The sequence below is a fragment of the Rattus norvegicus genome, chromosome 9 (assembly GCF_021556685.1).
Source record: "Rattus norvegicus strain SHRSP/BbbUtx chromosome 9, alternate assembly SHRSP_T2T, whole genome shotgun sequence".
NCBI lineage: Eukaryota > Metazoa > Chordata > Mammalia > Rodentia > Muridae > Rattus > Rattus norvegicus.
Genome location: NC_141542.1, coordinates 22,669,840 through 22,696,666, shown reverse-complemented (window position 1 = coordinate 22,696,666; position 26,827 = coordinate 22,669,840). Strand labels below are relative to the sequence as shown.

Genomic DNA, 26,827 nt, shown 5'->3' with positions numbered 1-26,827 from the left:
GGAAGGCCCTCACTCCTGACTGACTTCAATACGCCTGAAGGTAGGGAGTGCTCCAGGTCTGTGGCCAGGCTCCAAGGGTGGGTCTTTGAGGGGCTGGAAAACGCCCCACCAATCTGGCTAAGATAAAAAAAAGATATGAAGAGAAAGTTACAGAAATTTGAAGGGATAAGCTAAGTTGCTGAGAGTTAGTATAAGTTACAGAGAAAGTAAGGTTGAACAAACAGACAAAAAAGAAGAGGAACTTAGAGAGCTAAAGAGAGATAAAAGACAAGAGAGGAACATGTACTGGCCACAGTAGTTAGGGAACCTAGGAAGACAGTACCCGGCAACAGAAGAGAATTCCTGGCTAAAAGTCAGTGTGCCTGATGCAAAGAAAAAGGACCCTGGGTCAAGGACTGACCCAGGAAGAACAAGAGGGGCCTCTCCAGTGGCTCTTAGGCAAGCCTCTTGGTCCTAGAGTGCTGGTTATGCAAAAAGATAGAAGGAAGGCCTGTCCAGTTGTTGTGTGAATGCGGGGGGCCTAACATTCTGTGCTCCTACGTCCAAATGGACTAGTGTCCAGCGAAAGACCTTGGGTACAGGGGTCTACTGGCAACAAACAATACTTGTGGACTGCTCAGCTTTGTAGGTATTTCCAATAAAAAGCAAACAAACAAACAAACAGCCTTATTACAGTTGCAGCAGGTGCCGGAGAGAAAGCTGGGAGATATCCTGTGCTGCTGCCCTCATGCTGTGATTCTGCAGCAACAACTTCCTTGGGAATAGGAACCTGTATGCAGTGGGATCCCTTGCTGGGCCTGTCATCTCAAAAATAGGGGCTTCCCTAATCCAAAACCTTGGAATCCAGTTTACTTCAGGCCAGGAATGAAGTCAAACATCATTAGGGAAAGAGCAAGGGAAAAATTACATAGGAAAAAATATGTGCATTAATCAGAAAAGATCCTCAACTTCTAAGTCCTCCACAATCTCCACCCATCTCTTCTGAGCTGTGCATAGTGATGTTGTACAACTCCAGATGGTAGGAAAAGGCAGAGTTCTTCCCAGAAAAAGATCATACATGATTTTCACCCTGACATCTGTGAGGTGAGGTGGCATCGTATCACAGAGTCAGCACACCCGGGATAAGGACACAGAAGCCACAGATGACAATGCCAAATGGACTCCCTCCTGAACTTATGGACCCATTAAAATTGAGGTTTAGCCTAACATAGGCCATTCCACTCCCTGCCCATCCATCTGATTTTTATGTTTGCTCTGAGTAAAAGATCAGAGTGGAGCCCAAAATATCCTCATGATTGGACTTGGAAATTCAGGAAGAATGATATTGGAGAATGGATGGCTATGTGGTTACAATGTGGTAACTAGGTTCTGACCAGGAACCTCGTCCTTAGCCAATGGGGACTTTAAGGCCGGGCATCCTGCTTGTTCCAGTGCAGGCTAAGACTTCAGGGTCAGGCCAGCTCCTGAGCCCCACACAGGGCTGCCTGCATAACCTTGTGATGCATTAGAGCCAGAGTGCTCTCCACCCTATCCTCTTCTCTCCTCTTGTCACAGCCATGGTCCCCAAGAGCACTTGTCAAACACCTTTATACATCTATCTCTATCTCAAAGTCAGGTTGCCAGAGAATCAATCCCCATAGCTGACCATAAATGAGTATTCCCGGTGTGTGTATATATAATGTTTTAGAACACAGAATAGGGATTCTTGTTGAAAGCTTCGTGGACATGTGTCTTTGTTAGATGTCTTTGCACTGGGATCCTTCCATATGACGTAGATATCCTTGCCATGAGTTCATTACCCATCCCCTTTCCATTTCAGTTTCTTTTTTCTTGTGGATGCTACTGCTGTTTGACATAAGATCCAAGGATGAACTTCCATAATGGGCTATGGTTTCAGACTTGATTTACAGCCATGTGGCCACTGCGTTGCTTCCATTTGATCTTCGAGGTTGATTAATCTTTCCAGCATGGCTTTCAGTACTTGATAGGATTGTGCTACATGCTGTCAGAGCAGAGTTATACAGAATTTATATGCTGTCCTTCCACTGACGGTGCTTACCTTTGCCAAGTCCTCAAAAAGGGCAGCGCTTGGAAAAATACACTGCAGGCAAAGAAATCATATATGTGGGTCTACCCCTGGCTCTGTGAGCAATGACAGAGGAATATGGTCTTGGCTTACTGGTAGTCTTATCCCAAGTCTAGGGAAGGGGACTCCCAGAGAGCACTAAGCCTTCTCCTCATCCATCATAGTCTGTATAGCCTGTGGCTTTCATTTCGTCGGTGTGGTGACCTTAAAATGTTCTAGGTATTTCTGCCATGTTCTGTCTCTATACCTAGACATGACCTCAGGTGTACAGTCACATTGGAAACATAAAAAGCCTTGCACGTGAATTGTGAGATTCAATGTGTGTTATATTTAAAATACCACAATAAATGAGTGGCCATTGCTACAGTAAATATTATTAGGGGGTTTCTACCCCACCATAGATCATTTAGTTCCCAAATAAAAGACACAAAACTTTTAGATTTATAATAAGCCTTAAAGTATTAGAGCTGGGCAGACATCAACCCTCTGTGCTATTTTTTTCTGCTTCCCTGTCCATAACCCCGAGGTATTGCTTGCCCTGCTCTGCTTGGGCCACTCCTGTTCTAACAGGCTCACCCTCATGGTAATACACTCAGGATCCACCTACCCTATGGGGTGGTGTCTCCTTCCTTCTCCTCCATGTCCTTTCCCTCTCCTCGTGGACTCTGCCTGAGTCCCCAGGCCCAGGGAAACTTTGCTCTGTCCCCTCTCTTCTGCACAGCCCTTGTTGTAAGGATTTTATTAACCAATCAGGGATAACATAGGAGGCAAAAAAAAAAAAATCTGGTATACATGAGGATCTCCTTGTCTTGGAGCAACCAGGCCTTAGGGTACAGAATTTAGCATTTGAATATACAGCAGCACAGACCAGCCCATTATATGCCGATCTACTTTGTAGTTGGACTCAAAGCTTGGCTCTCACACCCGTTAGATGTTCAACCCTAGAGAAGTTATTTTACCTTGTGTGACTCAATTCCCTTATCTGCACAGTGAGGATAATAACGAGTGTTTAATTCACAGAGATGTCTTTGGGACTGATGAGTCAATATATTTAGTAGTTAAGTAGTGGCTATCATTGCCAACGTTTTCCCAAGTCACTTCTAGGAGGTCAACTGACTCCTAGGTGAGTCTTTGGTTACACTGCTTCAGTTTTCTGTGGCTACACTGTTCAAATGGCATCCAGTGGTCACACATGGCTATTTGAGATGAACTAAACTTAGAACTAAAATCTGCCTCTTTAGTCACAGCAGGCAAACCAGGAGGCACACAGCCAGCCAGAATCCATAGCCAGAAACACTGCAGATATAGAATATTTCTATCATCTACAAATTTCTCATGGACAGCAGTGGTCTAGGTTCTTGGTGTCTGGTTTTTCCTTCAGGGAGAATTACTTGCTGTACTAATATCCAACGGTTTGTTTTTAAAGCAACGTTACCAAAATATGACTTACTCACCCCCAAATTAATCCAGTTCAAGTCTACAATGCAATGGTTTCCCATAAATCTACCCGAGTTCGTCGCTAGACCACGGAACAAAAGAACAAGTGTGTATGCAATTATGTAAAATGGTATGCAACAGTATTGACCACTGCATAATTATACTGCACTACTTTTAAATTCTTCAAAATTCAGGCCTTTTATTGATAGTTGTACAAAAATACATTATCCTAGAGTTGAGAAAATATTATACAGAATTTCATCTGGACTTTATATTTCATTGAGACTTTAATATTTTATTTAATATTTAATATTTAATATTTTGCATCTATTGCCAGTATCTTTAGATTCTTTGTAAGAGTTTATTTTGTGGATTTTTTTGCCGATCTGGTCACTTTTTGATGCCATTTCCATGTTCTCAGGATTTTGATGAAAATAATACCACAATGATAAAGTGATACTCATTTTCTTGAGCCATCTACATATGTATATACACACATATGGGAAGTTATGTATACATATTTCTATGCTATACTGTGTAGAATACAATTCTATTATACGTCAACATATACAGTTTGCTCAATATGATTTCTGTGAATGTTATCAGTAATGGGGAAATAATAAGAGCCTGAATAAACATGGACAATATTTGCAGAATGCACATAAAATTGAAGATGGTATATAAGCAAAAGTGAAGTATATCACTTAGAGCTTTCATATCGAATGCACTTTAAAATTTTTAATAGATTAAAAAAATTTAAATCATCTTTACCCAGTTTCATGTTTTTTTTCACAATGTATCTCCTGGATGAAGAATTATATATATAATTATATATATATAATTATATTATTATATATTATATATTATAATTTTATATAAGAATTATATATAATATACATATATATAATTATATATGCTGCTCAAGATCCTTTTAACAACAGTCACCTAATGCCTTAAATGTGTTTCTGATATTTCTATTCACTTGATCACTGTTCAATAATTGTACCAAGCTGATAGCTGTAATTTTTTATGACTTTAAGAATGTAAATTTCATGTGTGTATATACACTTTTGATCCTAACTCTTAGGAGGCATAGGCAGGTGCATCTCTTTTTTGAGTCAACCTGGTCTACATAGGAAAACCCTATCTTAAAAAAAACAATCAATGAATAAGCAAATAAAAAAAGAATTTAAAACACTTGAAATTAATATGAACACAACCACATCTTTAATAACAATTGATTTTTTTATTGCAGATAATTCATATAATCCAAAATGTTATATAGTGTCATATGGGAACTCAATTTCATCGTAAAATAAACCTGCTTTTCTCTTTTCATTGATTGCTCTTAGTTAACATTTTCATACACATATATAATTTATTCTGATTATTCTCTCCCCCACATCGTCTCATCCCCTCCCCTATGACTTAAACTTATACAGTCTTCTAAATTTAGGCTTTCCAAATTTAGGATTTCTCTTTTATTTATTATACATTCCTTTACTTTTCCATCTACATTTTATGATATCTTAATAAGAAACCCATTCTATCATTGGCATTATCTCAGTGTTTGGTAGGAGACATTCACATTCTTCAGTAGCTTGTCATCAGTGCAAGAAATGATGTCGAGGTCTCTCTCTCTCTCTCTCTCTCTCTCTCTGTCTCTGTCTCTCTCTGTCTCTGTCTCTCTCTGGCGCTGGCTCTCTGTCTCTGTCTCCCTCTCCGTCTTTCTCTGTCTCTCTGTCTCTCTGTCTCTCTGTCTCTTCTGTCTCTCTGTCTCTCTGTCTCTCTCTCCATCCCCTCCCCAATTGTTTTGTTTTCTAATACAAGGTCTCACACTTTAGTCTAGCCTTGAACTCAAGGCAATCCACCTACCTCAGCCTTGTGAGTTTTGGGATTCCAGGCATACAACATCTTGCCCAGTGAATTTTGTGACTCTCGTACATCCCTTTACCATTTCTGAATTATTTTTAATATTGCTGTGACCCTTTTCTGGCTTCTAGATGTAGATACATTAACTGATTAGAAGGTTTTATTTTTAAAGATTTATTTATTTATGTACATGAGCACTCTGTTTGCGAGTGTGCCTGCATCTCAGAAGAGAGCTTCAGACAGAAGAGGGCATTGGATCCCACTACAGATAGTTGTGGGTCACCATGTGGTTGCTGGGAATTGAACTTGGGAGCAATGGAGAAGCAGCGCTCTTAACCACCAAGCCATCTCTCCAGCCTGATAAAAAAGATTCTAAATTTCATTCTTTTCGTGCTTGTTTGCATCTTTCTTCTTGAGAACACTGTGATGGAATGTCCAAATGGTGATTAGTGGCGGTTGGTAGAAGGAGCCATATGTGTGATGCTGCCATATGTGTGAGGGGCTGGCAACAAGGTGCAGACCCAAGACCATGGCCCCCTGCCCTGAGGCTCGCCTGCTGGATGTGGGCTCTCAGGGCCATCAGGATGCCTTCAGGTGAGGACAGCAGGTGGTGGCTTGCGCCCTGCTGAGCCGGCCTAGGAGAGTGGCAACCACAATCGCCAGGCCCAAGCCTCCAGCCTGGGGCACCTGGAAGCTCCGGAGGCGATGGCCACAGTTAGGTCTCCCTGGGCCTGGGGGCCGCAGAAGCCGCCCTGCGCCTCCTCAGAGCCCTGAGAGGGGACTGACCCGCCTGGACCGAGCCCGGAGCTACCCGCACCACAGGCCTCAGGTGTCGCGCCTCGCCCTGTTGTCTGCCCTACGCAGTGGGCACACGTGTCCTTCCCACCCCGCCGTTCGACCGCGCCCGAGCCGGGCCTCAGGGCACGCGGAGCTCGTGGGTGAGCGCAGGGCCTGAGGGGTTCCGGGCGCACGCGTTATATTTGGCGCCGGCAGCAGCCCGTGTGCCTGGGCGAGTTTTCCTTCCGCAGGGGCTGGCAGCCGGGGCGCCGCCGCCCAAGCTGACTCCTCTCTCTCCCTCTCCGACCCCGGCAGGGCCCAGAGGTGATTCTGCCTGCACGATGTCCTCCTTCCTGGAGGCGAGCTCTTCGCAGGCGCCACGTCGGGAACAAAAAGAGAAAGAAAAAAAGAAAAGAAAAAGCAGAAGAAGGGACCAGGGAAGGGGACCTTAGCGGCGTTGGGGGTCAGCTCCGCCTGGGGCAGGCGCCCTATGACAGCGGCGGCGTTTCCAACGGAGACTACAGCCTCGCAGTGTCCAAGGAAGAAGCCCAGGCCAGTCCTGCCAGGGGACCTCGAAGCGTGGCGCTTGCGCGGACCCCTAGCTGGACCTCGGTCTGGTCCCCAGGGACAGCAAGCAGCAAGCAGGGCGGGCTGCACCGCCAGAGCAGCAGAATCAAGGTAGGTAGGAGACCCGCGTCCCTCCTTAGGCTCCTTCTGGGCCCCCCACACCCCAGCCCTGGGAAAGCAGTGGCAGAAGGAGGCAATGCAAAGTGAGCCCATTGGGTAGGGGAAGGGAGGGTTCAGGGATGTATGGAGAGCTGAAGTAGGGATTGGAAAGCCCATGGCATTGAGAAAGAATGGAGAGGTAATCTGGAGTGTGCTGTTAAAGGACGGGGATCGTGGGAAAATATTTTCTTAAAACCTCAGGCAATGAATGTATTATTTAATAGATTTCTTCTGATCTACTTTGAAATTGGTTGCCCCTTGCAAGAGATTGTATTTGGAGGATGTAAAATACCTTCCTTCAATTACTCGGAGAAAGGGAACATAAACAGGAATTTCTTCTTTTTTAGCCTCCAGAACTCTGAGAGATTACAGTTCAGCATAATTTAATTCTTTCCTGCCTGCTATGAGCAGGCCTCCAGATCAGCAAGTTCCTTTGGAATGGTTTTGCTTGTTTTTGTTTATTTTCCATGGTGCTGATTAGAAAGCCACGAATTGTTTTGTGAATTTTAAATTTCAAGAGGTGACACCCAGAGTTGATGGTGGTTTCCTTCAAACATTGCAGTGTAGTTGCAGCATAAAAAAATATTTCTTGTGACAAGAAGTGGAAAAAGAAAGTTGATGAGCTAAGAAAAGTAGAGCCTTGAGCCAGATCAACCATTTGGCTTCCTCAAATATGGAGCAAGCATGGAATGTGGCTTTTTCAGAATCGAGGGGGTTTTTAGGATTGGGCAGTGAATGCTGTCTGGGGCTAACCCGTCCCTTTTGTGGCTGACAACCCTTAGGAGACAGGTCAGAATGTGCCAACAGCACAGAGTGGGCACTGGTGGTATTTGAACTCAGAAGTGCTCAGGAACTGTGAAAGTTTCTCTGTTATCACCCTGGAGCCATCTAGTGAAATAGACCACTGTGATGCTGTGTAAGAGGCCATTGTGAGGGCTGGAGAGATGGCTCAGTGGGTAAGAGCACCAAGTGTTCTTCCAGAGGTCCTGAGTTCAAATACCAGCAACCACATGATGGCTCACAACCATCTGTAAGGAGTACTGATGCCCTCTTCTGGTGTGTCTGAAGACAGCTGCATTGTCTCACATATAAATAAATAAATCTTACAAAAGATTGTCATCTACTGCAGTTTCTATGTGGACAGGGCACAGTTGAAGGGCTTAAAGATCAAGTACATTGCCTGTCTTTAAAGATCAAGTGTATCACCTAACTTTTAAACCAAGAAATGTAGTGTCTTTTTTGCTGCTTGTGTAGCTTTTAGTGATGTATCTTTTCTCCTAGTACGTCCTTTGTTTCCATAATAGTTGTTTTCAAGTATATATGATTATCGCTCCTATTTGCAGAGCTATTCAATATTTTCATTGGTTAAATATTTGTGGTGAATTTACATTGTGATATCAGTAAAATGCTATGTGAAAATTTTAGAGAATATACCGGTTTGGGTAATTTTAATAACCTTTCCCCTCAAGTGGTGGCCTGTTTTCACATTGAAAAGACTGGAATTCATTACCATCCATAGCAGGATTGATAGGGAAGCACAATGGACAGCAACAGTGTTGTTCCCTTTGACAGTTGTGGGAGCCAAGAATGAAGTGTGACTTGCTTTTTGTGACTTACAAAATCAAGACTGAGTATCATTACTGTAGAAGCCCATGGAAAAAATGATGAAGTTTTCAGAAATCACCAGTTGAAGAAATGGTGGTGGTTTTGCTTATATTGAATTCTGAGTTTCAAAGTTATGTTTCATTTTTCTTCATTCCTTAATGAGGCTTTTTATTAAGTTTTTTATTCACAATTACACACTTAGATGCACAGTGCTAGGATCGTAGTAGGTGCTCATTAAATCACTGACCATTGGGGAGGAGGAATGATAAGAAAGGATGTATTTTCTGTAAGTTCTGTTAGTTTTGGGAACAGGTGGTTTTAGGTTTACCATCATAGTTTGGTATCTTGTCCCACATAAGACAACTTAACAGAACCCCCTTTCTGGCCATTATGTTCAACTTATTTTTCTCTTAATCATTCTTGAAAATCATGGAAGTAGTGTGGAAAATTGATTGTACCTGCAGTATAGCAAAAAAGCCCAGTCTAGATAGGTAAGCAGTTATGTTTCTCCATGAGCTGATGTCTTAAAACATCTAGATTTTAGGAATTTGGTGTTGTGTTTTCAAACATACATCTTACAGCATACAGATAACATCGTGATAGAATAAAGGAATCTTTTGATTTAGTACCAAATTCCCTAAAGCAATGACTACTGCACAGCTCTCTTGGCCATATGAATAGCCTAAATTATATTTCACTCTTTTAAAGAAATAATGAAAGCACTTAAGGTTAAAGCAGAGCCCATGGGAAAAGTTTGCTGTGGTGTTTCTCTTTGGTTTCTTGTGCTCTTTCTAGAGAATGACTTTAAGAAGTCAGGGCGGTCAGGTGGTCAGTGTGGTCAGGCAGTCATGAGCAGATGGTTAAGCGATGTGCTAGGGCCCCATAGGCCAGTGAGCCCAGCTGAGAAGCAGAGTCTAGCCAGTGAGCCTAACTTAATAGCAGAGGCTAGACAGTGAACCTGACTGAAGAGCAGAGGCTAGCCAGTGAGCCAAGCTGAAGAGCAGAGGCTAGCCAGTGAGCCTAGCTGAAGAGCAGAGGCTAGCCAGTGAGCCTGACTGAAGAGCAGAGGCTAGCCAGTGAGCCCAGCTGAAAAGCATAGTCTAGGCAGTGTGCCAGGCTGAAGAGCACAGGCTAGCCAGTGAGTCTGACTGAAGAGCAGAGGCTAGCCAGTGAGCCAGGCTGAAGAGCAGAGGCTAGCCAGTGAGCCTGACTGAAGAGCAGAGGCTAGTCAGTGAGCCTAACTGAAGGGCAGAGGCTAGCCAGTGAGCCTGACTGAAGAGCAGAGGCTAGCCAGATAACCTGACTGAAGAGCACAGGGTAGACAGTGAGCCTGACTGAAGAGCACAGGCTAGCCAGTAAGCCTGACTGAAGAGCAGAGGCTAGCCAGTGAGACTGACTGAAGAACAGAGGGTAGCCAGTGAGCCTGACTGAAGAGCAGAGGCTAGTCAGTGAGCCAGGCTGAAAAGCAAAGGCTAGCCAGTGAGCCAGGCTGAAGAGCAGAGGCTAGCCAGTGAGCCTGACTGAAGAGCAGAGGCTAGCCAGTGAGCCAGGCTGAAGAGCACAGGCTAGCCAGTGAGCCTGACTGAAGAGCAGAGGCTAGCCAGTGAGCCTGACTGAAGAGCACAGGCTAGCCAGTGAGCCAGGCTGAAGACTGAAGAGCAGTGATTTTAACCTTTATTTATAAGTTCTTCCGTTTTCCTAGAATTTCTACAAAGGTTTGCCTCCATAAAGTTTGACTTATAAGGTTCTCCTTGCTCTCTTCTTCTTATCTCCTTTCCTCTTGCTCTTATGACACAATAATTTCCTTACTCCCAATGCCTTACTCTCAGCGCTATGCCTTCACTTCTAAGTTCTTCTTGAGGTCTGTTCTCTTCAGTTCAGTTCTGTCTAAAAAGCTTTCTGTCTCTCTGTCCTCAGCATTTGTATATCTTTCTGAACACAGCATCACATGGTGAAAAGTTAACCACAAGTTTGCACAGGAATTCAAATCATAAGTTGGATAATCAGTTTACGACAGGGAATGTTTACATGCATATCCATGAAGAGTAATAATCAGGATAAACCGTTACCATCTGTCACTGGCTCTGCATGTTCATGGAGAGTTAAAAGCTGTAATTTTTATGAGAAAAGAATAAGTGAAATTGCCTATAGGCAAATCCAGTCAATTATTTACGTTCAGTCCTTGCACCTATAGTAAATCATTAGTTCTCTTTTAGTGAACTTTTGTTAATTGGTTTATACCCTCTTAGCATGGGTTCTAATTTGTAGATGCCTGCTTGGTATTGCAGAAGCAATTCACTCGTGAAAGTTTAAGAAGGAAGAGTTCTCAATGCAATTTTGATTACCAGAGAAAACATAATAGCTGTCCCATTATAAAGGAGCTTAAAATTACTAATCTAATTTTAGGAATTCTTATAGAACCATCATAAGAATTAAGAAAGCATCTATTTGTCTGTACATCATCACGCCAAGACAATACATCTTCGTTGCTCTGTGGTGATCTGCTCAAAAGAGGGGGGTAAACAGCATGACAAATACAGAGGCAGATACTTGCAGCCAACCATTCAGCTGAGAGCAGGGTCCCCAATGGAGGAGTAAGAGAAAGGATTGAGGGAGCTGAAGGGGTTTACAGTCCCATAAGAACAACACTAAGAAACACCCAGAGCTCCCAGGACCGAAACCACCATCCAAAGAGTACACATGGACAGACCCATGGCTACAGCTGCATATGTAGAAGAGGATGGCCTTCTTGGGCACAAATGGGAGGAGAAGCCCTTGGTCTTGTCAAGGCTTGATGCCACAGTGTAGAGGAAACCAGAACAGGGAGGCAGATAGGCCTGGGTGTTTGGGTGGGTGTGGTAACACCCTCACAGTAGAAGGGGGAGGGGGTTTTATAAGGGGTTTTGTGGAAACCAGGAAAATGGATAACGTTCAAAATGTAACAAAAGCCCTCTCTGGGGAAGGGACAGCGGATAAGCTGCTCTGAGCCCCTACTTCCCTGCTGCCTCTCTTTGATCGAGACTGTGGTGCATGGTGTCAGCCTGGGACTCTCCATGGGCTGCTGCTGGCACTGGTCCTGGCGTTCATGCCAAGAGCATGGTGAGCAAGGAGCACATGGTTTGTCCCGATTCAGAGCAGGGCGAGTGGCCACCAGAGAATAAGCCCAGCTTCCTGTACGATCATGAGGTCTTCCTGGGCAAGGAGGACTCCAAGACCTTTGATAGCTAAGCCTGGACGAGAGCAGGAGAGGCTGGGGAAAATTGTTGACCCAATTGATAGTGATGGACGTGGCCTTGTTACTACTGAAGACCTGAAAGATTGGATCAAACAGGTACAAAAAAGATACATCTACCATAATGTGGCTAAACCCTGGAAGGATTATGATAGGGACATAGTTGTAAAATCTCCTGGGAAAAATACAAGCAGGCCACCTATGGCTACTACCTGGGACACCTTGTTGATTTCCAAGACGGCTGTGATGATCACAAATTTAAAAAGATGCCTCTACGAGATGAGAGGAGGTTTAAGGCCTTGACGGTGACCTGACAGCTACTCAGGACTGGTTCATTGCTTTTCTGCACTAAGAGGATTTAGAACATATGAAGGAGATTGTAGTTCTGGAAACCCTGGAGGATATCGACAAGAACGGGGATGGTTTTGTGGACCAGGATGAGTACATTGTGGACATCTTTTTCACATTAGGACAATTGCCCTAAGACAGACTGGGTTTTGTCTGGGGAGCAGTTCAATGATTTCCCAGATCTGAACAAGGATGGGAAGCTGGACTAGGATGAGATTCTCCACTGGATCCTCCCTCAGGACTATGACCATGCACAGGCTGAAGCCCGGCATCTGGTGTATGAGTCAGACAAAAACAAGCATGAGATGCTGTCCAAGAGGAGATTCTAGACAACTGGACCATGTTTGTGGGAAGCCAAGCCACTGACATGAAAGATCTTACCAAAAATCATGATGAATTTTGAAAGAAGCTCATCCTCATGTGGCCAACGGTCACAGGCTTCCTGCGGATGTTCTGGGTTATTGCTGTATTTGTCAAGTATATAGCAGTTGTGTCCCTAAACAATGAGAAACCTTTCTAAAAAAATCATAAATTGCACCAAACAATAATAGTAGGAGATTTAAATACCCTACTTTCATCAATGGACAGATCAGGGAAACAGAAATTAAACAGAGACATAGAAAGACTAACAGAAGTTATGAAACAAATGGATTTAACATATATTTTTAGAACACTCCACCCTTAAACAAAAGGATATACCTTCTTCTCAGCATCTCATGGTACCTTCTCCAAAATTGACCATATTATCGGTCACAAAAGAAGCCTCAACATGTACAGGAAGATAGAAATAATCTCATGCATCTTTTCAAAAAACCACGGACTAAGGCTGCTGATCAATAACAACAAATAGGACAGAAAGCCCACATATACGTGGAAGTTGAAGTCAATGACAACTTGGTCATTGGAGACATCAGAAAGAAATTAAAGATTTCTTAGAATTTAATGAAAATGAAGATACAACATACCCAAACTTATGGGACACAATAAAAGCAGCGCTAAGAGGAAAACTCATAGCTCTGAGTGCCTGCAAAAAGAAACAAGAGAGAGCATATCTCAGCAGCTTGACAGCACACCTCAAAGCTCTAGAAAACAATTAAATAAACCCTAGAGGAGTAGAAGGCAGGAAATAATCAAACTCAGGGCTGATTTCAAACAAGAAGAAACAAAACCGAGTATCAAAAGAATCAGCAAACCCAGGAACTGGTTCTTTGAGAAAATCAACAAGATAAATAAACACTTAGCCATACTAACCAGAGGTCACAGAGAATATATCCAAATTAATAAAATCAGAAATAAAAGGGAGACATAACAACAAATTCTGAAGAAATTAAAAAGATCATCAGATCCTACTACAAAAACATATATTCAACAAAACTGGAAAATGTGGAGGAAATGGACAATTTTCTATACAGATACCAGGTACCACAGTTAAATCAGGAACAAATAAACCATCTAAACAACCCCATAACTCATAAAGAAATAGAAACTGTTATTAAACATCTCCCATCCAAAAGGAGCCCAGAACCAGATGGATTTAGTGCAGAATTCTATCAGACCTTCATAGAAGACTTCATACCAATACTGCCCAAATTATTCCGCAAAATAGAAACAGACAGAGCACTACCAAATTCCTTCTATAAAGCCACAATTACTCTTATACCTAAACAACACAAAGATACAACAAAGATAGAGTAATTCAGACCAATTTGATTTATGAATATTGATGAAAAAAATGCTCAATAAAATTCTTGCAAACTGAGTCCAAGAACACATCCAAACAATCATCCATCATGATCAAGTAGGCCTCATGGCAAGGATGCAGAGATGGTTTAATATACAGAAATCCATCAACAAAATTCACCATATAAACAAACTCAAAAGAAAAAAACCCACATGATCATTTCATTAGATGCTGAGAAATCATTTGACAAAATTCAGTACCATTTTATTAATAAAGTCCTGGAAAGATCAGGAATTCAAGGCCCATATCTAAATATAGGAAAAGGCAGAATACATCCAACCAGTAGCTAATATCAAACTAAACTGAGAAAATTGAAGGAATCCCACTAAAATCAGGGACTAGACAAGGCTGCCCACTCTTTCCCTACTTTTTCAATATGGTACTTAAAGTCCTAGCCATAGAAATCAAACAATGAAAGTAGGTCAAAGGGATAAAAATTAGAAGGGATGAAGTCAAAATACTAAAATTTGAAGATGATATGATAGTCTACTTAAGCAACACGAAAATTCCACCAGAGAACTACTTAACCTGATCAACAATTTCAGCAAACTGTCCGGGTATAAAATTAACTCAAACAATTCAGTAGCCTTCCTCTACTCAAAGGGTAAACAGGCTGAGAAAGAAATTAAGGAAATGACACCCTTAACAACAGTCCCAAATAATATTAAAATAACTTGCTGTTACTTGAACCAAGCAAGTAAAAAATCTGTATGACAAGAACTTCAAATCTCTGAAGAAATTGAAGAAGGTCTCAGAAGATGGAAAGATCGCCCATGCTCATAGATTGGCAGGATGAATATGGTAAAAAATGACCATTTTGCCAAAGGCAATCTACAGATTCAATGCCATCACCAACAATATTCCTACTCAATTCTTTATAAAGGTAGAAAGTGCAATTTGCCGTCATTTGGTATAACATAAAACCCAGGATAGCAAAACTATACTCAACAATAAAAGACCTTCTGGGGGAATCACCATCTCTGACCTCAAGCAGTATTACAGAGCAATAGTTTGTATGGTATTGGCATACAGACAGGCAGATCAGTGGAACATAATTGAAGACACAGAAATGAACACACACCCCTATGGTCATTTGATCTTTGACAAAGGAGTTAAATCATCCAATGGAAGAAACATAGCATTTTTAACAAATGGTGCTGGATCAAGTGGAGGTAAGCGTGTAGGAGAATGCAAGTTGACCCATTCTTATTACCCTGTACAAAGCTTAAGTCCAAGTGGATCAAGGACCTCCACATCAAACCAGATACACTGAAAGTAATAGATAAAAAGTAGGGAAGAGTCTCGAAGACATGAGCACTAAGGAGATATGGAGGCCAAATCTAAAGCAGAGACTGAAGGAAAAGCCATTCAGAGTCTGCTCTACATGTGGCCCATATATATACAGCCACCAAAACTAGGTAAGATTGATGAAGCTAAAAAGTGCTTACTGAAAGGGACTGGATATGCATCTCCCCTGAGAGACACATCCAGGGCATGTCAAATAAAGAGGTCAGTGCTTGCAGTAAACTACTGAACTGAGAACAGGACCCCCTTTATGGGAATTAGAGGAAGGATTCAAAGAGCTGAAGGGCTTGCAACCCCATAAGAACAGCAATGCCAACCAAATAAACCACTAGCAAAAGATTATACATGGACTGACCCAGGGGTCCAACTGCATATGTAGGAGAGAATAGACTTGTTGGGGCACCTGTGGAAGTGGAAGCCCTTGTTCTTAACAAGGTTGGACCCTCAGTGCAGGGGAATGTCCGGGAAGGGTTTCAAGGGGCGTGGATTGGGGGACCATACATATGGGGAAGGGTCCCGGGAGGGGGGCTTATGGACCAAAAACTGGGAAAGGGAATAAGGTTTGAAATGTAAATAAAAAGTATTTTTTTATTAAAAACCAAAATTTTAAAAGATGATAATAATAGTAAGAAATAATCAAGAAAAAAAGAAAATGTGAATAAGAAAGAAATTTTAGGACTTGGAAAAAGATGAATGCCAGGTATTTGAAAAACTGTATGACCATGGTAAACACTTTAATATATGTGAGAAATTTTTTACATGTTACTGAATTGCATCTTTTTTTTAAATAGTTAATGGAAATACAGTCCCTTCCTGGGTGTGAGGCTAGGTATCCAGATGTAGTGGAATTCATTATTTGTTGAGTCCTGAACCTTTGAGTCTGCTTCTAACACAGCTTATGCCAAGGAAACTAGGCGAAGGTGATATCTAAGCCATTGACCAAACTATCTGGACTAACAATCACAGGTGAAATTCCACCTTGTAAATGGGACGAGAGGAATAAAAGATACCTTTAAGGATTTAAAAAAAAAATGAAATGTACCCAAAAAATCCAATAAAAAAGTTTCAAATAAAAATAACTTAGGAAATTCAAAATACTGCGGTGCCATTCCAAAATCATGATGTGTTTCCTCTGTGATAGCTTACAGGTTAATTTACTTCTCTATGACTGTTTTCTTATTTGAAAGTAAGTAATGGCATCATCTGTGGAGTGGATGGTGAGAACAAAAGCTTTGCCTAACTTGAATAATCGATCCCTCCCGAGCATGTGCTTAACATTCTAAGCACAGGGAAATTTCCTGAGGGGATTAAAAAACAAAATCCAAACATAAAACAGGAACAACAACGATGTAAAAACATTCTGCACGCTGGGTATGAAGGCATGTTACAACTTTAATCAGCTTTGTAGGTATTTCTAATAAACATCCCAAGAAACAAATTCCCATCACAGTCCTAGCAGTTGCATCCAACAAAGAGAGAGCTGTGAGGTAGTGCGTGCTGCTTCTTTCCCCAGATACCCCTGGGCCTCAGGCCTGCACCCAGTGAGCTGGACCAAGAGCAGCCAGGTCGAATTCCTGCTGCCATGGCAGGATTCTGCAGGAACATTTCCCTTTGACAACAAGGAACCTATGTGGAGGAGACCTCTTGGTGAGTCCTCATGGACTCTACATGTCCTATTCTACAGGGAGAAGCCCTGCCAGGTCTTTAGCAAGGCCAGCCAGTTGTTTGGGGAAGTCTCTGGCCCTGTGGCAGAGGGCAAGGAATGGCAGAAAGAATGGCAGCTCCACTGAGAGCAAAGGCTACCCCTTCTAGGCCTATGACCTCCTAATTAATTTATCTTTTCACCCGATGCCCTATTCACATTTTCTTACTATCATACAACTGTGATCTTGATGAGCAGCTGGTCTCTTGTTTTCTTAATCAGTTCTTTGTTGTCACAGACCTTTTTAACTTACTCCAACCCATGAGACTTATTCACACCTTCTGTATGCAGTAGGACCCTTGGTGGGCCTGTCATCTCAAAAATAGAAGGTTCCGTAATCCAAAAGATTGGACTCCAGTTTACCTCAGGCCAGGAAAGAAGTCAGCCACCATTAGTAAAAGAGCAAGGGAAAAATTACATAGGAAAAACAAGTGCCTTAATTAGAAGAAAAGATCCTCAACTTCTACGGGGTGCACATCTGCACCCCTCTCTTCTGAGCTTTGTAAAGTGATGTTGTATAACTCTAGATGGTAGTAAAAGGCAGAGCTCTTCCCAGAAAGGTCAAACATGATTTTCACTCTTACATCTGTGAGGTGGGGTGGCATTATAGCACACATTCAGGTAGAATTATAACACCTAGTATAAGAAGACAGAATCCATATATCACAATGCCAAATGGACTCCCTCCTCAACTTATGGACCCATTAAAATTGAGGTTCAAACTGAACTCAGGCCATTCCACTCCCTTCCCATCCTCCTGATTCTTATGTTTGGTAGGAGTAAAGGATCATGGTGCAGCCCCCAATATTCTCATGCCTAGACTTGCCTATTCAGGAAGAATGATATTGGAGAAGTGATGGCTATGTGGTTACAATGTAGTAACACAAGCTCCAAGTTGACATTTGCTCACTGACGTCCAATTTAATTGTCTTGTTATATTTGAGAAAGGGAGGATGCCCTACTTTATATATAAAAGGGAAAGAAATTTATTATTTTATTTATGCCCTGTAGTTGGTCCTTATGTTCCCAAGAAAAAGGAGTTTTTATTGCAAAAAAATAGGATTACAGACCATTTATTTTGTGAAATACATGGATATGTAATTGGAAACAATGTCAGCTGTCAAGGACTGCACACTAATCAACTATTTCTCGGTTTTATACACTCAGAGGTATAGAAGAAACATATTGGCCTCCACAAAAAGGGAAAAGCTGAAGAATCGAAATGTATGTCACATGCTTTGTCTCGGGTAGTAGATTTACTTTTAAGAAAAAACTGCCCCCTCCTTGGCCCCTAGAGATTTGGGAGCTAAGAAAAATCTGTTCTCCAATTCAGGGTTGTAAGCAACTCTCCCCAGCACAAGCATTGTTGACTTCTAATGAAGCAGAGAGACATATCTAGGTTTGAAATAGAGGTTGCCAAATGGTATTCCCAGTGACACATGAGAGACTGGAGGAAAGGGTCCCCACAGAAATTCATCACTTTGTGGAGAGCTGGTTAGTAGGTAGGCCATAGAACTTTCCAGTGACATCATCAGTAAGCCCTTCCCTGGACACTCTATTGTATCTAAGAGATCCCTAGAATCTTCTGTGATGTCACCAGTGTTGTGGTGACACCAACTGCCTTTGGGATCTTCCTTCAGTTCCCTTTGGGTTCACAAGCAGGCATGTTTCGCCACCTGCTCAGGCTATTTCGGAAGGAAAGGGGAGATCAAGGAGAGACCACACCAGGTCAGAGGGAAGCTGACCCCCTCTCTAGTGAAACAGGAAGGAGGAAATCATTCTGGGGAAGGCTTGGTGAGTCCTGGGCAGAGTTGGGGAACATCCTCAAGGAGGTAGGTTTGAGATGTGCCTTCTAATACTAGGCCTTACAAGCAGGAGCCTTGGGATTTCTCAAAGGCAAACCAAGACTCAGGAGTTCCTAATCTTTAATTTGAGAGAAAGCCAGAAAGTGGTAAGCCTTCAGTGTCTTTTCTTGAACGTTTTTAAATGTGAGTGTCAATGAATGGCAGGAGGAGGCACTGTGAGATTAACAATGTGACCATCCATGGTTGGGAGTTGAAGCACTTCATCCTCTAGATTACTGTAGGTTACATAAGTGTCTGATGGCGAGAACAAGGAAGGATGCACCCCTAGTCATGAATTGAGTGCTCAGACACTTTGAGCTGCAACACAGATGATTAGAGCTTGATGGTGCTAAGCATTATGAACTCCAGGATTGACTGCACCACATCTGATATGAGATAACATTGTCCCAGATGTTTATGTATCAGTCAGGTTATACTGTTCAGGGTGAGGGGTCCTGTAATAGTGAGTGTGGCACGTGTATGGCATTAGAGTTTGGGAAGAGGGACATAGCTTAAGAATCCACCTTTAAGAAAGCTTTTCTGCTCTTCCAGGGATTCACCCAGTCTCTACTATTTCCCCTTCCTGAACCTCCTTTTGGGATTCAGAATGATCTTTTCTGCCTGTGGTCCATCAAATATGCAAATTCACTTGGGTTTATCTATCTACAGGTTTTGGTAGGAAGGCATCATCCCAAAGTGTCATCAGCAAGCAAGAGGAGCTTCTAAAGGAACTGGAGGAACTCAAATTTGAAATCCAGAAGTGTCAATTCGAGAGGGATGAACTTTACCAAATCCTGGACCTTTATATCTATGATGAGTGGGACCACAGGTAGTCATTATGCCCAGTAACCTGTTCACTGTCTTGTGCTCTCTCTCTGCTAACCCAGATTTCCTCATAGCACGAGAGAGTTTCACCTCTCATCCTGGATTTTAAGGAGATTTGGCAGGCATTTGCTTGTGAGATAAGCTAGGTGCTGTGTGTTTAGGGTCAACCTATTTTGTACTTGACCCTGAGCCTCTTGGATTAGCATTGGTTCTGTCAGCAGCTGGAAGGACCTGGTCACACTTGCTGCAACTGTGTGTGTGAATGAAATGCCTGCACGTCATCACTCTTTCCTCTGAATTTGTTCATTATACACTGATTCTATGGCACCTCCATGGATGTAGTTGGCATTCTAAATGTGTTTGGATATGGGTTGGTATGTATGTATGTGGAAGTATATGTGGTGTTTTACTCAGGATCAGGACGTCTGGGACCTTTGATGGGGTCTGAGGATTTGTTTGATCAACAGTTTGCAGGTCATGATAGTGATGAGTATATGGAGGCCCACACTGATCAACAGAGCACTTTGCTCCTTCTGTATACGTTGGTGGCACCCAGGACTCTCCCGAGGGGAGGAGGTGCTATAAATCCTCTTCCCTGTCAAACTTAGTTATGCCCTCTGGGAATTCATGTAACGATAGAAACCAAGGATTGAGTATACCTGCTTTCAAAACAAGAGAAATGTCATCACAGCTTTCTCTTGGGCCCAAAGCTGTGGCACAGACTGGAGGAATCTTCTTCCTGAACTAGTCAATTCCATCATGCTCACCTGGCCAGCTCTTGAAGGTCAGGTCCCTCCAACTGGTACCGTGGCTCTGTTTTCCTGTGCCCAGGATAATAAGTTTAATCAGTACAACTACTTCAAAGGAGCAAGAATGTGCTATATACTGGGTTTAAGTAATTGAGAGAACAGTCTGATTTCACCTAATTTTTTTTACCTGCTTTGATCGTTAGTTTTTTATTTTTTTAACTATCCAGTGATGGTTTATTGTGACCTAGAAAGGGTCACTGTGGGAATAAATTCTTGACAGTTGTTATTCCAAACAGGCAGGTCTCAGGCTCTGCCCACTCCTAAATAATAAGTCTTTGCAGAACCATATCTCCCCAGGCTTTTAAGGAGTCCTTATTTCAAAAGAAATTTGCTTATTTACATGGAAATATTTTCTGTGGATTGAGTCTCCCTGTTGGGTTTTGGTCTGGTTTTTGAGTTTGCCACTTTCTTCCTTTCCACCATTCCTTGAATTTGAACTTTTTTAATATATATTTTTTATTTACATTTCTCCTAATTCTGAAATCGTGAGTTCAAAACATTATTTGTTCCTTTGGCCATGACCTAACCCAGGCTGGATGTCGAATTGCCAGTCCTTCAATCCGAACATGAGATGAGAATGATGGCTATGCAAATGATGACCAACTCAATAAGTGATGCCATGGAGAGGTACAAGGAGCTCATACAAGTGAATAGTTCTTACCGGTGAGTCGCGAACAGGGATGAGAACCCAGCACTAGGCAGGGAATGCTTTTGTCCTGTATGACTTTGAACAAAAGTCGGGGCTCTGGTTCCATGGTGTCTGACTCTTAACAAGAAGGCTGCCTCCTGGCAAGGGTCTTAGATTTGTAGCTCTTGGACTCAGATGTCCTACATGTGAAGGGTGTAGAAGACCCTCCAATTGTTATTTTCCCCATTAAGGATCCTCTAGATAGAAAAGGTTTGCACCATGATGGGAATAGCAATCAACTCTGAATCTCTAGGATCTGACAGGAGATTTAAAGATCTGTGATCCATGAGAAACACATGGAAAGACTGTATAGCTATTGCATCTTCTATCCTCCCTCAGAGGGGATTTGACCTCTACTTGCAGATGATTTCAGCATACTATGGACATATGAGCTCCCTTATGGACCATTTCTTCTACCTTGATTTATATAAACCGTCTTAGTGTCAGGATTTTCAGAAGTACTTTCATTCACAGGGAATGTGTCCTCTGGATTTGACCTCCTCTAATTGGTGCTAACTTGTATAGTGTGGCTCTAGTCTGGGGACTTCTGGCGATGAGGACCCTTAAAGGGATGATTGTAATTGCAAGAGTGACAGGCAAATAGAAGCTGGCAGGCATTTACCATTTTTTGTTTGTGGTTCAGCGTGAGGCACTCCCAGCTCCTGCGTGAACAAGCTCAATTGAAGAACAATATACAGATTTTGCTGAATGAGAAGAGAAAACTGCTGGTGGAGCAGACTGAACTGCCAGCATCCTCTGTGGAGGCAAAGAGGCTCTGTGAAGAGGCCAGAATGATCATCTGTGACCCCAGTGCCAAGCAACAGCAGGTAGGGTTAGGACTCAGGGTCAGGCTGTCCTCATGTCTTACCATAAACATAGACAACCAATGTAGCTGTCTATTGAGGGATCTATGTCCTGACCTAGGTCTCATCCAAGTGTTCATTTATGTGATGGTTTACAAGGCTTTCTGTGGAGATAGCCCCTCTTCAAGAAACTGCGTGTTTGGAAAGCAAATGCTCCTGCTCCTCGAGAATCTGCAGTTTATTAAGGGAGATGGGTTGATCACACATCACAGCACTACATGCCATATGTGTGGAGGGTGCTATGTGGGAGCCCCTCTTTAGACTAGAGCAGGGCTTTGAGGGATGAAGCAAAAGCCCAGAGCCCATTTTCTTTGCAGGGGTCCTGTGAGATTCCAGGAACTAAATAGTTTAGAAGGAGGAGAGCCTGGTGGAAATGCCAAAGAAATGGTTCTCACTGTCATCTTTTGGTGGATTTGTTCTTTCTCCACCATTTTCCCTGTATATCAAGACCATCTCTTCATGCTTCCTAAATCATGGTACCTGACAGAGAAAGAGTAGCAGCATGTCAGTCCTGTTTTGTTCGAGTGTTGCTGGAGAGTTCATATCTTGACCTTATATTCTGTAGATGCTTGGAAAAGCAGGGATGTGGAAAGGTGTTCTCAAAACCTGACAATTGGCATGAGAGATTTGAGACTTCAAGAACAGAGTTATCTACCCCCATTCTCATCAAGAAGAGTGCTATCTAGGCCTTTTTGTTCCTCTCAGGAAAAATGGCTGAGTAGTGATTCTCTCTTAAAATACCTGCTTTGAATAGTCTATATTATGTTGTTCCTCCAGTATGATGGGATTTTCATTGTTTTCTGCCGACTTGCGATTTTTGGTGTGTGTGTGTGTGTGTGTGTGTGTGTGTGTGGCTGTTTGTGCTTGTTTGTGTGTGTGTCTGTATGGGTGTGTGATAGAGTATGTGTGTGTGAGTGGGTGTACGTGTGTGTGAGTGTGTGTATGTGTGTATGTGTGTGTGAGTGTGTCTGTGAGTGTGTGTTAGGGTGTTTATATGTGACTCTGTGTGTGTGTGAGTGTGTGTATGTGTGTGTGTGTATGTGTGTGTGTGTGTTTGTGTGTACCAGCTGTGGCTCAGCATGTTTATGCTCATGTTGTGGGTTTAATTCTGGATGATTTTCCAAGTGTTTCTAGTATGGGTTCTTTTGTGTGTGTGTGTGTGTGTGTGTGTGTGTATGTGTGTGTGTGTATGTGTGTGTGTGTGTGTGTGTGTTTCCCTGTGCATAATTGCACAGGTGAGTCTCTATTGCCCTGTTTCATGAGAAAAAGAATCTAAGAGTTCACTTTGCCTCCATGAATATCAAATATAGCACCCCAATCACTTGGAATCTCCACCTAGCTCTGTACAGCAAAAGAACCCAAAACACTTGTAAAGTTAGATTTTCAAGTGATTAGGGAAAAATGACTGGTCTGCATCGAAATCCTTTGGAGCACATCAAAGGAATGGAGTACATGGAGGTAAGGGGGGCTGCTTTATAAAATCCATTGATTTATGATCCTTCTCTGTTCTTTGTGAATGGTGAAAGCCCACTGGAAGGTTGTGTCACTCACTGTGTCTTCTCCAAGGTTGCTTTCCACATTGCCTGCTACCATTTCTTTCCAGCTACCTTGGCACACTACAGTTTCTGCTGGGAGTTTGGCTTGGATTTTATTCATTGAGAATTTGAGTTGCTTAGAGTTGTATCATCATCCAGCAAAAGCCCCATAGCTATGCTGTGGTGCAAGAACAGGGCAGTTTCAGGAGCCCCTTTAGGTGCACAGATAATCTAAAGCGCTCCCCTATGTTATCTGTGTAGCATTCTGCAAGTGCTGTCAATCAACATCATTTTCTCTCAGTTAATTTCAGCCTCAATGGAGTTAGGAGAAATGATGAAATTCAGACGGGTCTGTTAGTGGACGATCAGAAAGGCCTGTGAGAAGCCATGTTCTTTAAGTGGAACAGAAGTCTTAGTTGACCCGGAGATCCCAGAGAAAAGAATAGGTGTGCAACTAGAGCACATCTGGGTTGTAGTGGTCCAAGGAGGGAAACTGTATGAGAGGTTGGAGCCTTTCAATGGATTATGACTCAGTGTGAGATAATCCATGTAAGCATTTATTTATTTACTCCAAATATCTGTGACACAATCACATAATAGGTAGAAACATTGTTCATTTGGATCCTGGTTATGGAGATTTCCTATGATTCTGGGGGCATAGCTTTGGGCATGAAGTCACTCAGGCTATGGTAAAGAGAGCTCCTATTAGAAGAAGCTGCACTCTATGGGGAAAGTCTGAAACAGTGAACAAGAACAGGAGTCTAGTCCACCACCAACATATGATCATGTGCTGGGAAACAAGACTGCTCTACACAGCCTTGGGAACTTGCTAAGCCAGATTGGTAATAGGGAAAGAACCCTGATTCTATGTCGGTTTATGGGAGGACAGCACATCACTGACTGAGCTGTCTATAGGCTATGACCACTATGTTCATAACCCACTCAACATTTGTTTTTAGGCCTGCAGAGTATCCTGGGGAATCATTATATTAAGCATTAAAAGGGAAAGTAAACACTGCAATGTACTATGTTTATATTGTGTAAACACAAATGGCTTGTGTGTTTGCGAGTTAGTATTAGTGTGTCTGTGTGTCTGTGTGTGTGTTTGTGTGTGCACACATGCATGCATGCTTCCATTGACAGTACACTCATCTGATGACCAGGATAAGGAAGGAATAGAGGAAAGAATGCAGGACATTCTGAAGCAGAAAGAACCGATCAACCAGGAAAGTGGCTTGGGAGGAACATTGTAGAAGCATTCTGATATTTTTGAGATCAGGCAGGAACACAGACTGGCAGAAGCCAATTGGATTTCCTGTCCCTATATAACTATCCTTTTTGGATGGCTGATCACTGACAAGGTTTTCACCTTCAGTCACCTAAAGAACTACCCAGAGTATTGTTCTGGTACAGTTTATGTGAATTTTGTCCATGACAGGATATGTATAATCCTCAGGATTTCTTTGTATTTTGTACTTCGTTCTTCCTGTTAACTCTCTGATAAGATCTGAGAACATTTTCTCTTCTGTCGTCTCACAAATTGCATTACAATAAGCATAGTCTTACAGGGGTGCTGTTATGTATCTCCATCACCATAAACTTTACTGTTCCTTGTGTATGCTGTGAGGATTTGCTGTGAGCACATTCTCAGTGATTACAGGATCTGTGTAGTGAGCATGAATTTGAAATGAGATGGCTTCTCTGTGTATTTGCAGATTCAGTGGTTACAAATTGAACCTAGGCAGGTTCCTACAGTGCTAACATAATCAGAACTTTCACCACATTTCCGGACATGTTCTCCAGAAGGAATCCACATGGTATTCTAGGTTGCTCATACCATTCTTGAACTCAGATTCAGACCCAGCAACAATGTTATTATTCAATATAATAAACCTGGACCAGTGACAAAATATGCTCATTTTTCTCTTAATCCCAGTACAGTGCATATTCCACAGTTCAAATTCTAGCAGTTTGAAAAGCTGAGATATAAATCCAAGCCCAGGTACTCTATTACACTTGGGGATGCAGGGACTGACCTCAGCTGACAGGTCATGCTGGATTGTCCAACTGAACAGAGCTGATGTAAGAGGGAGAGCTGAATTGACAACCACTCACTAAACCTTTATTCCCTTGCTCTGCTAGGTCTGAAATTCTCCAGCAGAAACTCGAATATGACACAGACCAGGACAAGATCTCCCTTGGAGAGAAGAGCTACAGGAGGAGAACTAAGTGTGCACAGCAAATACACCACTATTGTATCTCATCTGTAATGTCCATAGCAATTGTGGACTGCATTTTCCTCCTTTAGTTTACATTCTTTGGATTGAATAGGCCTTACTTTCACCTCAGCTCTCTCCAGCAAGTGTACACTTTTGGAGGAACTCAGAGAAGTGTTGATGCACATCAGTCAAGAGCTGCTGGTCATCCAGAAAGACTCTGCATGTTTAAATTTGTACCTGTCCTGATGGGTCATCCAGAAGAGTTTCATGGAGATCAGGTCACAACATTGGACAGACTATGAAACAAAGTCTGTAATATCATTTATACTCAGTATTGGTAAGCTTTTTCCTTAATACTCCCACTCCAACCAAACAGACCTACTTCCACTTCTCTTGAAAATATTATTACCATCAGTAACTACTTGTCTACTATGTCTCCAAGGCAAGCCACAGGCTATAAGTCTATTCTGCAAAAGGAGCAGCAAAAGAATGCTTAGCGAAATTCCTCTATTTAAAGTTTGCTTGAGTTTGGATTATTTTGGTTATTTGGTTTTCCTTCTATTCATTTGAAGATTTGTTAATTATGTGTTGTTGTTGTTTTGTTCATTTGCTTTTCTATTTTGATAAGGATGTAGACTGTATATATTGACTACCTGCATCTGGTTACTATCAAGTAAATTGGATGTATTCTGGTAAATAAAGGAGTTATCTCAAACTCTTCACTCTTAAGAACCTTCTTTATTGATCACTAATGTAAACATCTGAAGTCCCACAGCTATCAGGGAGGGATCGATCTCTGCATTCTCATGGGCACTGTGCATCAGTCTTACTGAGATTCAAAGGCAATTATACAGTCACTGTTCACTGTGTTTCCAACTCTGTGAATTTCCAGTTCATCATGCATATCGTACCCACTGTGTATGCTTGCTGTCAAATATATAGTTACCTCTAAATTATACTCTGTGGATGAGCATGTTGAACAAATTAATGGGATAAACATTAATTTTTCTGTAATATCTCCTAGGACATAAAAACATGGTATAAGGGATTTTAAAGCAATCAGAAATCCTGCACCCAAATCCCAGGGCAGAGGGTGTTGAACACCCAGGAATGCAGATAATCCTGATACCACAGGACAGAAAGCCACTTCTGCCTAGCTCTTCCCATATCTCTGGCCCCATATTAATCTGCATGATGCCTCTGGAAACAGGAA

At 42.3% G+C, this 26,827-nt stretch overlaps 1 protein-coding gene and 1 pseudogene across 2 annotated transcripts; both read left to right on the top strand.

Moving 5' to 3' along the window:
• The first annotated feature begins 6,436 nt into the window (after window positions 1-6,436).
• On the top strand, window positions 6,437-26,334 carry LOC148003512 (disks large homolog 5-like). 2 transcript variants are annotated; one of them, XM_087568800.1, is made up of 5 exons: window positions 6,437-6,850; window positions 19,345-19,504; window positions 20,841-20,972; window positions 21,641-21,824; window positions 25,538-26,331. In XM_087568800.1, the coding sequence occupies exons 3-5, from the start codon at window positions 20,881-20,883 to the stop codon at window positions 25,541-25,543; spliced, it is 282 nt and encodes a 93-aa protein (XP_087424926.1). In that variant the 5' UTR covers window positions 6,437-6,850; window positions 19,345-19,504; window positions 20,841-20,880; the 3' UTR covers window positions 25,544-26,331. The 2 variants fall into 2 exon arrangements, with proteins under 2 accessions (XP_087424926.1, XP_087424925.1); XM_087568799.1 differs by lacking the exon at window positions 6,437-6,850 and adding an exon at window positions 18,433-18,625 and having other exon boundaries at window positions 25,538-26,334.
• LOC148003513 (reticulocalbin-1 pseudogene) lies at window positions 11,534-12,486 on the top strand (annotated as a pseudogene).
• Window positions 26,335-26,827: the final 493 nt, after the last annotated feature.